This window comes from Talpa occidentalis, unplaced genomic scaffold (assembly GCF_014898055.3).
Source record: "Talpa occidentalis isolate TD23 unplaced genomic scaffold, MPIMG_talOcc4v2.1 talOcc4.17, whole genome shotgun sequence".
Classification (NCBI taxonomy): Eukaryota; Metazoa; Chordata; class Mammalia; order Eulipotyphla; family Talpidae; genus Talpa; species Talpa occidentalis.
This window is the reverse complement of record NW_023601754.1, coordinates 48,050,451-48,064,740: the sequence shown is the minus strand read 5'-3', so window position 1 is coordinate 48,064,740 and position 14,290 is coordinate 48,050,451. Positions and strand designations below refer to the sequence as shown.

Here is a 14,290-nt window from a genome sequence, read left to right as displayed (position 1 = left end):
TCCATCCCCCCACCCCATCCCTCCCTCCCATGTGGATCCTCCCTCCTTTTCTTCCTCTTCTTTCTCTCCCCTTCTCCACAGCCCTCTGCTTCTCCATCCTTCCTCACCATCACTGAACCCCCTTGTCTCCCCTCCTTCCTCTTCCTCTCCCTCCCCTCCTGCTCCCTCCCTCCCCTCTCTTCTCATTGTCTCCCACAGCACTTCCCTCCTCCCAGGGTGCCCTGCAGAGAACCATCCCCTGGACTCAAGCATTTAACAAAGCACAGGTGGCTTCAAGCCACTTCCTGGCCCCAGGCCCAGGAGGCAGGTCCTCGCTCCTGCCTGAAGTGAGACAGAAGTCCCAGGACCCTGTGGGCTGGCAGCTCAGGGCAGCTCAGGGCCAGGAGACTCTGCTGCTCTGCTGTGCCCCGCCCTGCCCCTGGGGTGTACTTACCCCACGCCCATCCAGGCTCAGCTGCAGCATCATCCCTGCCCAGAGAGAGCCCTGACATGACCCCCACCGCCACCAGACACCCTGACCCCAAGCCTGTCTCTCCACCAGGGTGTCCCTCCTAGGGGCCCCATGGGCCCATCTCCCTGTGCCCAGCCCTCCCTGGCTCCCCAGTGACCCCAGGACCCCAACTTGGCCCTGGAATCTGGCACTCAAATTCCTGCTCCTCCCCAAGCCTTGTGGGGCCTACTTACTACAAGAAGCTCCTGGAAAGGAGGCTCCCAGCTCTGGCCAGAGGGCAAGGCCTCCTGCAGGCTGAGCCCTCAGACAGCCCAGCCCCTGCAGGAGAGCCACTTCCCCCTCCTGGGCCAAGGGGCCTGAGGAAAGAGATGGGACTCAGCATCCTTGAGACCTTATTTCCAGTTATCCCCCAACCATGCTTCACCCTCTTTGCCTCCACAGCGTCCACCTGCCTGTCTGTGGTCATGCCCTCCTCCACCATCAGGCCCCTGGGAGGTCCCCCAGTCCACACCAGCCCCCCACCTTTAACCTGCTTTACTCATCAGTCACACTTACTAACTCACCCTGGCTAACTTGTCATCAGTCAGGACTCCCTCGTCTAGACACCATCTCCTCCAGGAAGCCTTCCCTGATTGCCAGTTGGGTTGATGCCTCTGAGCACCAGTCTGTGGTCCTCTGTTTACACAGCTGTCTCCTCCACCGGATTGGCATCTCCTCAAGGGCAGGTCCAGGTCTGAGTCATCTCTGTGTGCCTGGCACTGCCCAGCCTGGAGCCCAGCCCACCCGCGGGGGGAGGGTCCCCACAGTGAAGAAATGTTCTCTTCCCTGTTTCTGCCTGATTATCTCCTCACTCTTGAGTTCTGTGTCCTAAGTTTTCCTGAAACATACCCTGGGGTTTTCTGATGATAATCAAAATCATACAAAGGCCCCTGTGGGCAGGAGCAGGGGCTGGAAGTGGGGCCCTGGAGTGGAGGGTTCTGGGAGACCTGACTGTGAGTGAGGCTAGCAGGTGCCCCCACCCACTGCCTTGGCCCACCTCCAGCGAGGGATGCCTCTGTGAGGTGCCCTCTCCCTCAGCTCTGGCCTTCCAGTTCCCCTCTGCTCCAGCCTGGGGCACCGCTCCTGCATGGGCTTCTGGGGCCCTGGACACAGGTGTGAGGGAGGAGGGGGCTGGGGGCATGGACCCCAGCATCTGAGGGAGGGGGCTGGGGGCCTGGATACCCGGGTCTGAGGGAGGGGCCGGGGGCCTGGACCCCAGGATCTGAGGGTTGGGGCTGGGGGCCTGGATACCCGGGTCTGAGGGAGAGGCCAGGGGCCTGGACCCCAGGGTCCTGGAGGAGGAGACCAGCGGGGCTCAGAGCCCTGTTTCTTCCTCCCTTGTCCACACTCTGGTTTTAGAAACATCTGGTTTTATACAGTTGCTCCACCCTGGCAGGGCGGGGTGGGGGCTGGGCAGCCAACTGCCCAGCTTCTGAGTGGAGCCTGGGCCGCCCCCCACCCGCCCTCCTGCTCTGGGCACAGCCCCCACCCAGGACCCATCATCCTGACACAGCCAGACACCTCCTGGCAACTGCGTCACAGATGCTGCCCCGCCCCGGAGGGCTGGGCAGGGTGCCCCTTGCAGGGTCCCTGAACCCGCCTTCTGCTCCCCGAAGCCCTGGGTCAGCCTGAGGCACAACCTGACAGGGCCCCCTCCTCCCACCTACGCAGCGGGGAGCCGGGGAGTCAGCACAGGGCCCCCCCCCCCACCAAAGCCCCAAGGTAGACTGGGGAGCTGCAGCCTAAGGGGAGGGGAGAGCCAGAGAAGAGGGGCCAGGGGGAGGGGGAGAGAACGCAGCCGCGGGAGGCCTGGAGAGAGACAGACAGGACAGAGACCCAGACAGACAGAAGGACTGAGGAGCAGCGAGGAGACAGACACCATGGGGGGGGGGTGCAGAGGGAGACACAGCGGGAGTCACCGGGCGGGAGAGCGGAGCAGCCAGAGCGCAGGCCGCGGACAGACGCCTTATCCGCTCAGGGGAAATGAGGGAAAAACCCTTGGACAGATTTTTCCATTTTTAAAAATCTTTTTAGGGGCCTCCCTGGTGTCACAAGGGTTTAAGACACAACTTGTGAAGCTGCAGCCTCTGCAGCACGAGTTGGATCCCCAGGCCAGCCAGGGAGCCACCCACATGGCACAGCAGACCTCTCCTGACTGGCCCGCTGCTCCCCTCAGCAGTGTGTTTCGTCAGTCTGCCTGTTCTGCTTCCCGCTCTGTCTCTGGTGAATCCTCTCACCCCTGAACCTGTACCCCAGCCTGTACCCCAGCTCTTGTATGCATAAATAAATAAATCTTTTAAAAAAGAAACTCTTTGGGCCTCCCCGGTGGCGCAGCGGTTGAGCGCTGGGTTGCGAGGCTGCCCGCGGCCTCTGCAGCGCCGGTTCGATCCCCGGCTGCTCCCCGGCCACCGGAGGAGGGTCCCACATGGCGCGCAGACCTCTCCTGCCGCCCGCTGCTCCCCTCAGCAGTGTCCTTCGGTCCTTCTGCCTGCTCTGCTCCCCGCTCTGGCTCTGGTGAATTCTCTCACCCTCCTGTGCTTCTGACTGTACCCAGTGCTTGTATGAATAAAGAAATAAATCTTTAAAAAAAAATTGTGCTTAGTATAAAAACAAACAAACAAACAAAAAATCTAAGAATCCAGGGAAGCAGGCCCCCCTCACCCCACCATGGCGGCGCAGGGGTCTCAGCTGTCAGGTTCTCCCAGAACTGCCCCCTGAGTTCAGCCCCGCCAGGGAGGTACCCGCGTGGCCCGGCAGACCGCCCTGTCCCCCGCTGCTCCCCTCCAAGTGTGCCTCAGCAGAACGGCCTGTTCTGCTCCCCACTCTGTCTGGGGGCATCCTCTCACCCCCACGCTGGCCCACCCCCCACTCCGTGCAGGAATGAATGTGTCCCGGGCTGAGGCCGCCTGCTGGGACCCGCCACCCCTTCCCGGTGGCCCCGGGTCAGGCGACCCCACCTTGATGCCGCTCAGCTCCCGGCGACTCCCTGGGGTGCTGACCAGCCACAGTCAGGCTCACCCCGCCCCGAGACGGCCCCCCGCCCGGCGCAGCACCCCCCACCCAGCGGCCCCCCGCCCCGACAAGCCACTGCCAGCACGTGCGCCCCGACTCCCTCGGCGCCGCCAGCGCGGGAGGGGGACACGGGGTCGGCGAGAGGACCGGGCCGCGGGGAGACGGAGGGAGCCGGGCGGGCAGTGCGGAGCGGGGGAGCAGGCGGGCGGGAAGGGAAGGGGAAGGCGCGCGGCAGGAGGGGAGACGCGGAAGAGGGGTAGAAGAAAGAGCGGGCAAGGCGGGAATGGGGGTGCTGGGGTGCGGGAGGGGGTGGCCGCGGTGCTGGGGTGCGGGAGGGGGCCGTGGGGCTGGCGGGAAGCGGGTGGGGCCGCCGTCGGGGGTGACCTCACGGCCCCTGGCCCCGCTCGGGCCTGACGTCAGCGCCCGGCCCGCCCCCGCCTGCGCGGCCTTCAAATGCCCCCTCCAGCCTCGGGGCGCAGAGCCGGCGGGGCGCGGAGGACGGGCGGCGGCGATGCGGCAGGTGAGCGCGGGGCGCGGCCAGGGGCGCGGCCGGCCCGGCCCGAGGCGGCTCTGGGGCCGTGAGGCGTCTGTCCCTCCGGCAGCGGTCCGGGGCGGGGGTGGGGGGGTGGGGGGCGCTGTACTTGCTTGACAGGCTCCGACTTCTCCCGAGTCCCACCCGCCTGAAGTGGAACCCCCTGAAAGCGCGGAGCCCCCGCTTCTGCCTGTCAGGCGACAGCTCCAGGGACGCCGCGTACCGCTCCTAGTTCTTCCCGCCCGGCCCCCTGGGCGGCAAACATGATGTCCCTGGGCACCGCACTGGGGTTGCGGGTGCTGGAGAGGGGCGCGTGTCCCCCAACTTCAGGGCATGGCTGCCAGGCTCCCTGTGGGCTGAGAGCAGGTGCCTGCTCACCTTCTAGAACGTGAGCCTTGCCCTCTGTGGGTGCACGTGTCATGATCGTGTGAGTACACGTGTGGGGATGTGGGGGGCACGTCAGCTTGTGGGTGTTGGTGGGTGGATGCTCCCCAGCATGCATGGGCCACCCCCAGAAACTCGGGGTAGGTTTGGGGCCAAGGGCCAGTGGAAGAGGATTCCAGAGGAGCTGGTGATAATTGTTAAGCTCGTGGTCACTAGCTCTGGCACAGCTCCGTCTCAGGAAACAGAAAGCGAGCCCCGTCCTTGAAGATTTCTAATTGTCATATTTTAAAATGTTGAAAGGGGAATGGTTGAAACATTTTTTTGATATATTTTAACTCCATGTCAATCTTGTCTGGACAAGGCCAGACAGTCAGAAGTGGAGGTTTCGTGGCTGTGGGAGCGGTGGGCATGCGTGGACCCCGTAGATCATGTCAGGGCGGGGCGCCAGGAGTGTGGTCAGGGGCCGTCAGAGCAGAGACAGTTCATGCCACGTAAATATCCTAATTCTCTTGTGTCAAAATATGTGCTTTGGGCTTCATCCTATTCCTTTTTAGCCTAAAAACTAGCCTTAGGGCCTCCCTGGTGGCACAGGGGTTAGCTGTCAAGCTATCGCCAGCCACTGCGGCCTGAGTTAGATCCTGGCAAGGGAGCTGCCCCACATGGCGCAGCAGACCTCTCCTGTCTCCCCGCTGCTCCCCTCAGCAGTGTATTTCAATCAGTCTGCCTGTTCTGCTCCCCACTCTGTCTCTGGTGATTCCTCTCACCTCCACGCCTCTGGCCTGCACCCTTGTTCTTGTATGCATAAATAAAATAAATCTTAAAATAAAAACTAGTCTTAGCTGATGGGCGGTGGAAGAGCGGCCCTCTGGACAAGGAACCTGGTCAGCCATCAAAGCCATGGCCATTCCAGTATGCAGTCAGCACAGACTGTTTTCTTTTTAAATCTTTCTGTGGCTGGAACAGTGGCTTATGACATTCTGTAGATCTCAGGATTTCACCATCAGAAATCCCATGTGGTGCTGTGTTCATATTCTCTCCGCCAAAGCACACTCCACCCTTCAGCTCCCATTCCCCACCTCCTTTCCCTGGATCAGCCTCCCTATGCAGGCCTCAAATTCCAGATGTGTGAGCACAGCTCAAACAGATGCTACATTTTCACTGGAAATCTGCTACCTGTCCCTGGATGGCGTCTAAATGGCAGTGGAAAGGAAGTTTCCCACATCCTACTGGTTCCAGGTGGATTTTAAAGGTTTCCGATAACCCCATCAGGCATCTGCCTTTACATTTAATTTAAGTGAAATCAGAATCAAATGGGCAGTTCCGTGGTCAGACTGGCCGCACTCCAGATGCGTATGTGGCTGGGACCTTGTGCTGGACAAGGCAGGTCTACACCCGCTGAATACACAGTAAGCCCGTGAGGTGGGCCTGGCAGTAGAGGTGCCATGGGTGACAGAGAGGACTGCACAATTCCTCTACAAACTACCCGAGTGGCCTTGGGTGGGAGAAGTCACCCCCGCACCTCAGGTTCCTTGTCTGTGACAGGAGAGTATTAGGGAGCAGGTCCTGGCTCGCAGAGGGTGCTACACCCCCATCAGAAGTGGAAAAAGCCTAGGCGCCTGCTCCTCTGTTTCTGGGATCTTCCAACCAAACCTGACGGGCACCTGGCCCTGTCAGGGGGCTGCGCAGCGGGAAAGAGGAGCCAGGCTATGACTTTGGGAAGTCACCCTGGGCTTCCTGGCTTTGTGCTGGCCACGTGCCCTGGCTGGCTGACCAGGCCCCTCAGGGGGCAGTGGGCGTGGCCCGCACATAGGGCTCCTGAGGAGGGAAACCAGCTTTAGCGTTGGATGCTAAGGGTTCAAATACCTGCTCCCCCACTTGTGACCTTGGGCAGGTTACTACACCTGTGTGACTCGGTGGCCTCATCTGTAAAATGGGGCTGTTATAATGACCCACCTCCTAGGGGTGGTAAGACATAAAGTCAAATAAGTTGGCCTCTCCAGAAGCTGCCCAGCGCCAGGAACAGAGAGACTGGCCGTCATTCAAATGCACGTTACCATCACATTATAGTTTCAGCACTGAGAAGCGTGGACGGTGAGATGAGTCACTAAGTGGGGGGGGGGGGCTAATTAAACTGAAGGTCCTGGAATGTGACCCTCTAGGATTTTTTTAAAGACTTATTTATTTATGCATAGAAGAACCGGGGTACAGGCGAGAGGTGCGGTGGGTGAGAGGACTCCCCAGAGACAGAGTGGGGTGAAGAACAGGCAGACTGATGAAACCCACTGCTGAGGGGAGCAGCAGGAGACAGGAGAGGTCTGATGCACCATGTGGTTAGCTCCCTGTTGGGGAGTGGGGGGTGCCCAGGGGTTTCTGAGAGCGGCTAAAATGCGCGGGGGGGGAATGGCATTAGAATCAACATCCTGGGGCAGGGCTGTCGGCCTCAGCTACTGTCACCGGTGGACATAACTTGACCATACGGCTCGCTCTTCGTTACAACACGGGGGGGGGGGGGAGATCTCTGAGCGGGGGGCCGGGAGCGCTTACCTGTCCCCAGGGGCCCTCAGGGCCCCTCCCCCTCCGGACCGCCTCTGTCTCCCCCGCAGGACCTGCTCAAGCCCAGGCGGGGCGCGCGCCCCTGCTCCGGCCTGGCCCGCCGGGCGCTCACCGTCGCCTTCGCGCTGCTCATCCTGGGCCTCATGACCTGGGCCTACGCCGCGGGGGTGCCGCTGGCCTCCGACCGCCACGGGCTGCTGGCCTTCGGCCTCTACGGCGCCTTCCTGGCGGCGCACCTGCTGGCGCAGAGCCTCTTCGCCTACCTGGAGCACCGGCGCGTGGCGGCGGCGGCGCGGCGGGCGGCGGCGCGGGGCCCCCCGGACGCGGCCGCGGCGCGCAGCGTGGCGCTGACCATCTCGGCGTTCCAGGAGGACCCGGCCTACCTGCGCCAGTGCCTGGCGTCGGCGCGCGCCCTGCAGTACCCGCGCGCGCGCCTGCGCGTGCTCATGGTGGTGGACGGCAACCGCGCCGAGGACCTGTACATGCTCGACATGTTCCGCGAGGTCTTCGCCGACGAGGACCCCGCCACCTACGTGTGGGACGGCAACTACCACCGGCCCTGGGAGCCCGCGGCGGGCGCGGCGGGCGCGGGCGCCTACCGCGAGGTGGAGGCGGAGGACCCCGGGCGCCTGGCGGTCGAGGCGCTGGTGCGGACGCGCCGCTGCGTGTGCGTGGCGCAGCGCTGGGGCGGCAAGCGCGAGGTCATGTACACCGCCTTCAAGGCGCTCGGCGACGCGGTGGACTACGTGCAGGTGGGTGCGGGCCGCCCCCCCCCCGCCCCGGGGCCCCCTCTACCCCCCCAGGCAAGTGCTTCCTTCTCCATCAGTCCCTGGCCTCCCAGGCTAGAGACTGTTTTGCTCATTCAGATTCTTTCTTCATCCATCCATTGGCGGTTCTTTGCTTCACTCGTTCGTTCACTCGTTCATCCACCTGTCCTAATGCATCCCTCCAGCATCAAATATGTCCTTCCCTCCTTCCCTTTATGCCCCCCCCTTTTAAAAAGTATTTATTTATGCATACAAGAGCTGGGGTACAGGCCAGAGGTGCGGGGGTGAGAGGATACACAAGAGACAGTGGGGTGCAAAACAGGCAAATCTACTGAAATCCACTGCCGAGGGGAGCAGCGGGGAGACAGGAGAGGTCTGCTGCACCGTGTGGGCAGCTCCCTGGCCGGGGATCGAACTTGTGCTGTACGGGCTGCAGACAGATTCTTAGTGCTGCATCTTAATCCCTTGGGCACCAAGGAGGCCCCCTTCCTAGTCCCTCTCTCTGCCCATCCAGTCTAGAGCTCACTCCTTCCTTTATTCATTCAGTGTAAGGTCCCTTCTTTTCGGCGTCCTGGGGAGAGATGGCTTCCTCCCTCTGCTCACTCACTCACGCAGTCATCTGTCCATCCAGTGTGGCGCAGACTGCCCGGGTTGGTTCACTTCATGACATGTAGAGACACTCACTCTCTACCCGCTCCCCAATGCACTCGCTGCTGAGATTCCTCTGGGCATTCTCCACCCCCTTACCTAGCTTTTCAATACAGAGATTCCTGTGTCCACTTACCCATGCGTCCATTCACTGGAGAGATACATTCCCTAATGGGCTGTGTTCCTTTTCTATGGCGGCATAGAAAATTACCACAAACTTGGCAGCTTGAGGCAAAACACATTCATTATCTCAGTTTCCCTGGGTGGGGAGTCTGGGCAGAGCCTAACTGGATCCTCTGTTCAAGCCTCCAGGCTGCAACCACAGCTCCTGGAACTGGTTCTTATCTCAGCATCTGTTCTTATCTCCCAAGTTCCCATGTTCACCAACAGAATTCATTTTCCCGCAGCCACAGAACCCACAGTAGCCTGTCTCCTGAACAGTCAGAGGAAGCCTGACTTATAGGTCCTCTTTTGAAGGACTCACCTGATTAGGCCAGGCCCACCTAGGACATCACAACAAATTAGGGACCTTAATAACATTGCAAAACTGTCACCAATTCCATATGAGGTCATATAATTATGGGGGTTACAATCCATTACTTCTACCACATTCTGTTGGATAGAAGCAAGTTATAGGTCTCTCACACACCCCAGGCAGGTATTGTATAAGACTGTAGGGCTTTGCCGGGGGCCATCTTAAAATGTGACTAGACCATTGGAAAAGACTCTAGGATTCAAAGTCATGTTCGGATTGGCTGTGCAGTGCTGCTCTACCCGCTGCTCCCGCCCCTTGCTGGGCTCCCCTCACACACCAGCCCCCAGCAGGGATCTGGCCTGATCCTGCCCCCCTTCACCCTACAGGTCTGCGACTCTGACACAAGACTGGACCCCAGGGCACTGCTGGAATTGGTGCAGGTGCTGGATGAGGACCCCCGGGTCGGGGCTGTTGGCGGGGACGTGAGGATCCTAAACCCTCTGGACTCCTGGGTCAGTTTCCTGAGTAGCCTACGCTACTGGGTGGCCTTCAACGTGGAGCGCGCTTGCCAGAGCTACTTCCACTGTGTGTCCTGCATCAGTGGCCCCCTAGGTGAGCAGGGGGTGCGGCTTGGGGGGCATGGGTGAGGTGGGAGGGAGAAGAGGAGCCAGATGGTTTGAGGATGTGATCAAGATGGGGACAGAGCTGGGGCTGGAGAGAAGGAATTAGGAGGGAATAGACTGCAAGTTGGAGGTGGGGATGGCGTTTGGTGTAGACTGAGGCTGGAGAAACAGCATGGATGCGGGTGGGGCTGTGGGAGGCTTTGAGGGAGGAGGGAGGATGGGGCTGCTGTCCAGAGCAAGGTTGGGGCCAGGTTTGGGGTTGGAGATGAGTGTTTGAATGGAGATGACGAGGGGAGGGGGCTGAGAATGTATTTAATACTGATGGGCTGGGAGTGGTTTGCTGTCAAAGTGGGTTGGGTGAGGGACGGCTTTGGGGCAAGGTTGGGAACGTATGGGGTTAAGAAAAGGCCTGAGTTGTCATGGGAGAGCGCTGGGACCAGGAGTGAGATGGGGAGGATTGGGGTGGAGCTGAGCTGGGTTGGGAGGAGGTAGGGTTGGGTTAGGGTTAGGGTGGTGTTGACGGCAGCACAGGCTGATGCTCCCTGCGCCTGTGTCCACCTAGGCCTGTACAGGAACAACCTCCTGCAGCAGTTTCTTGAGGCCTGGTACAACCAGAAGTTCCTGGGCACCCACTGCACCTTCGGGGATGACCGGCACCTCACCAACCGCATGCTCAGCATGGGCTATGCCACCAAGTAAGCTGAGGGGTCAGGTGTGTAGAGGCTGACAGGGATCTCAGTCTGTGTGTGTGTGTATGTGTGTGTGTGTAAATCTCCAAACCCAAAGTAACTGCAAGACACTGGACTCTACCAAGTGAGTCCTTAGGGGGAGAGTGGAAGATACCATGGCGTGGGGTGGGGGGGCATCTTCACTGACTCACTCCACCTCTGGACTCCACCTCTGGACTCTACCAAGTGGGGCAGGGCTGGGGACGGGAGTTCCATCTAGAAAATACAAAGGAGATGGGTTGAGATGGCTTTACCACCCGGAGGAGATTACTCAGAGCGAGGTGGGGAGGGAAAGGGAAATAGAGCAGGATCTAACTAGTAAGAGAGGGAGGAGAGTCAGCAGAGAGAGGCGGGGGCGCCCAAGCAGTGCTGGTAGTGCTTGGGGCAGAAGAGATCTCATTCAGTGAGGCTGGGGAGTAAGGTCTAGACCAGGTGAAGTTCAGGGCAAAGTGATGTCTACAAAGCTAGACCCACTGGACTTGGGGTATGTCAAGGGGACCCCTGCATTCATTGCTCAACAAATACTCATTAAGTGCCTGCAGTGGTTTATGCTCTGGGGGTGCAGCAGTTAACCCGAGACACAAATTCCTGCTGACATTGGATGAGGAGGCAGACAACAGATGCGATAAATAACTTGAACGTACAGTACGTTCGATCATGACATGCAATGGAGAGAAATCAAGCTAGGAGTACAGGATGTGTTAAATAGGGTGCCTGAGGGAAACAGGGAGGAAGCGCAACATCCTGTAGGTGGAAGAATAGCAAGGTGGAGTGACTGGAAGGGAGGGAAAGTTCATGGGGTACCACTCCTGAAAGGCTTGTAGGCCAGGACAAGAACTTTGGACTAATATGAAGGTGCCCTGAGAGGATTTACAGCAAAGGATGACATGTTTTAATAAGACTGCCTCTGGCAGCTCCTTTCAAGTAGACGTGGCAGGAAGCAGAGGCAGAAGTGGAGGAGCCCTGAGATGCCAAGTGACACAGGAGGAGACATGACACTGTCAAGGTTATGGGGATAGAGGGCTTGCCCCCTCCTAACTAAATGAGCCCTGGCGGCTACCTGATGATGCTCCATAAAAGGACTTGTTGGGTGGGCTTGGCTGAACAATGGGCAGGCATTGATTAGTGATGTCTGCCTGCAGATGACTGTAGAGATTGATTAGTGATGCCTGCCAGGGCCACAGGAAGGGAGCGTGATGGTTCCTCTGAGAGGCTGAAACACATGGACACCCTGGGCAGGAACCCTGCCTGGCTTCTTTCTCACCACAGGGTCTGTTAGTAAGAGTAAGCCCAGGAGTATTAGTCATAGATCGTAATCGTAGCAGGAATAACGTCAGTCACTGAAATGATGAGTAAGACAATAGTATCATTAATCATCGTGGAAATAGCAGCAGCTGACGCTGATTGAGCAGGTACTGCCTCCTCGGGGTAAGCACTCGGCATGTAAGCCTAATTGGACCCTCACACAGCTCCATGAGAGGAGAACCGTTATGGACTCCATTGGACAAGTAAGATAGGGCTGGAGGCTGAATATCATGCAGGGGAGTGTCAGGAGAGCGGTCAGAGAATTGGGGGGGGGGTCCTTCTGAAAGGCCTGCAGGCCAGCCTTTGAAGTAAGAGGAAGCCCTGGGAGGCCCAGAGAGGTTAAGAAACCTGGCTCCCTGGCCTTCCAGCAGGGGCCCTGCATCCTGTCCCCACCTGGGCAGCAGGGAGAGCCTCGCTGACTGCCGCTCCCCGCCCCCAGGTACACCCCGCGGTCCCGCTGCTACTCGGAGACGCCCTCGTCCTTCCTGCGCTGGCTGAGTCAGCAGACGCGCTGGTCCAAGTCCTACTTCCGCGAGTGGCTGTACAACGCGCTCTGGTGGCACCGGCACCACGCCTGGATGACCTATGAGGCGGTGGTGTCGGGGCTCTTCCCCTTCTTCGTGGCGGCCACCGTGCTGCGGCTCTTCTACGCCGGCCGCCCGTGGGCGCTGCTGTGGGTGCTGCTGTGCGTGCAGGGCGTGGCGCTGGCCAAGGCGGCCTTCGCGGCCTGGCTGCGGGGCTGCCTGCGCATGGTGCTGCTCTCGCTCTACGCGCCCCTCTACATGTGCGGCCTCCTGCCCGCCAAGTTCCTGGCGCTGGTCACCATGAACCAGAGCGGCTGGGGCACGTCCGGCCGCCGCCAGCTGGCCGCCAACTACATCCCCCTGCTGCCCTTGGCCCTCTGGGCTTTGCTGCTGCTCGGCGGCCTGGTGCGCAGCGTGGTGCAGGAGGCCCGCGCCGACTGGAGCGGCCCCGCCCGGGCCGCAGAGGCCTACCACCTGGCCATGGGGGCCGGCGCCTACGTGGGGTACTGGGCCATCATGCTGACCCTCTACTGGGTGGGCGTGCGGAGGCTCTGCCGGCGGCGGTCAGGGGGCTACCGCGTCCAGGTGTGAGATCGGCCTGCGGGGGTCCAGCTCAGGGATCTGCAGGGGAGACCAGAAGCAACGTGCCAAGGGTCCCAGGAGCCATGAACGTGCTGCGTGATCTTCTGGGTCTCAGTTTCCCTCCTCTCGGAAGTGAGGGGATGGCCCGGAGAGCCTTCAGCCGGGACTATTTGGGGGCTGGGACCTCTGTGTCCCTGGGGGAGGGGTATTTATTGATCAGGGTGTGGAATTTGGGAGGCAGGGAGGTGCAGGGGTCCTGACAGGCTGTGCCATGACCCAGCTTTCTCCCTGTTTTTATTTAATCTCCATTTCTACTGTGTGATTAGGATATAATAAAGTTAATTTATTTTCTCGAGTCACCCAACTTCTGTTTAACTGAGGGAACTGCACGGTTGAGAACTGGGGTTTCTGATTCAGTGGGTTTTAGCTGTCTGAAGAGACAGGGTACTTCTCCTCCTCAGCGCCACCATCCCTTCGAGAACAGGGACATTAATTCCACGGGTCAGAATGAAACTTGTCAAATCATTCACGGACTTCGGGAGCACCCACAAATGCCTGAGACCTCTAGGCCCTGCGGCCGTTGTCCTGGCCCACCCACAGGCCTGCTCTCCAAACGGCGACCTCAGTTGTCCACTCAAGCCCCAGCTCACAGTAACTTGCTTCCCCCGGCACGGAGAAAACAGGGGACAAGAAAACAAGAGTCCCCACCCCAGGGCGTCTTCCCTCTGGCCTGCCTCTGTGCCCGGGGTCACCTCCTTGGAGGCCAGCGCCAAGCCCTTCCTTCAGCCGACACGAGACCCCATTCTCTGGTCTCGCAAAGCTCTCACTCCTCGGTGGCTCTTACTGGCTCCCCCATCAGTCCTTGGTTCCTCCGAATCCGGCCTCTCCTAGGTGCACCTATTAGGCATCTCCACCGCCCCTACCTTAAGCCCTTTCTAACAGAATCCGAGTTTTCGCCACACTTCCTCCCCCAAAGTTCACCTGAATGAGTGTCTAGTTCAGTCATTTTTGGTAAGTTTGCAGCTCGTGCAGCCACCCCCATCATCTGATTTTAGAGAATTCCCATCATTCCCCCACCTCCCACCCCAAGGCAGCCGCTGTCTACTTTCTGCTGGGCCTGCACGGCTGGGATACAGGGGCTGCGCAGCCCGCTCCCGACTGGCTGCCTCCACCCGGCCTTCCAAGGCCGCGTCGTGCCGAGTGTTGCAGCTCAGTCCGCTCCTTGCCCAAACAGTCCGTGGAGGGACACATCACATTTTCTTATCCACCAATCGCCTGGCCACTGGAGGTGTTTTTTCACATATTTTGGTTACTGTGAATAACACTACTGGCTCCTGTGGGTGGGACTGTCCAGGAGTGGAACTGCTGGATAAATGGACTTTGGACCCAATTGCTGCACGCATGTACCTGCGTGTGTGTGTTTGTGTGAGTGAGAGAGAGAGAGAGAGAGAGAGAGAGAGAGAGAGAGAGAGAGAGAGAAAACGCTTCCCTACAACAAGCCATCTTGTCTCCTGTTGTCTGAGAACGTAATTCAGAAACAGTCTACCTGGCGATGGCATCTGCCCCGTGCCCCCCACATGCCAGCTGCAAGCCCAGGTTGTCACGGAGCTTCTGAGGGGCTGCTAACCTGACTCAGCGGGGTCCGCAATCCTGTACTTGGGTTCAGT

General features: G+C 59.7%; 2 protein-coding genes across 2 annotated transcripts in view; one reads left to right on the top strand and one right to left on the bottom strand.

The window, feature by feature from the left end:
• SPACA6 (sperm acrosome associated 6) overlaps nt 1-14,290 on the bottom strand; it is a 56,892-nt gene that overhangs the window by 31,023 nt on the left and 11,579 nt on the right. The window lies entirely within an intron of this gene.
• On the top strand, nt 7,100-12,679 carry LOC119249642 (hyaluronan synthase 1). The gene is made up of 4 exons (XM_037517098.2): nt 7,100-7,723; nt 9,248-9,473; nt 10,047-10,179; nt 11,957-12,679. Exons 1-4 carry the CDS (start codon nt 7,115-7,117, stop codon nt 12,630-12,632), a joined length of 1,644 nt encoding a protein of 547 aa, XP_037372995.1. The 5' UTR covers nt 7,100-7,114; the 3' UTR covers nt 12,633-12,679.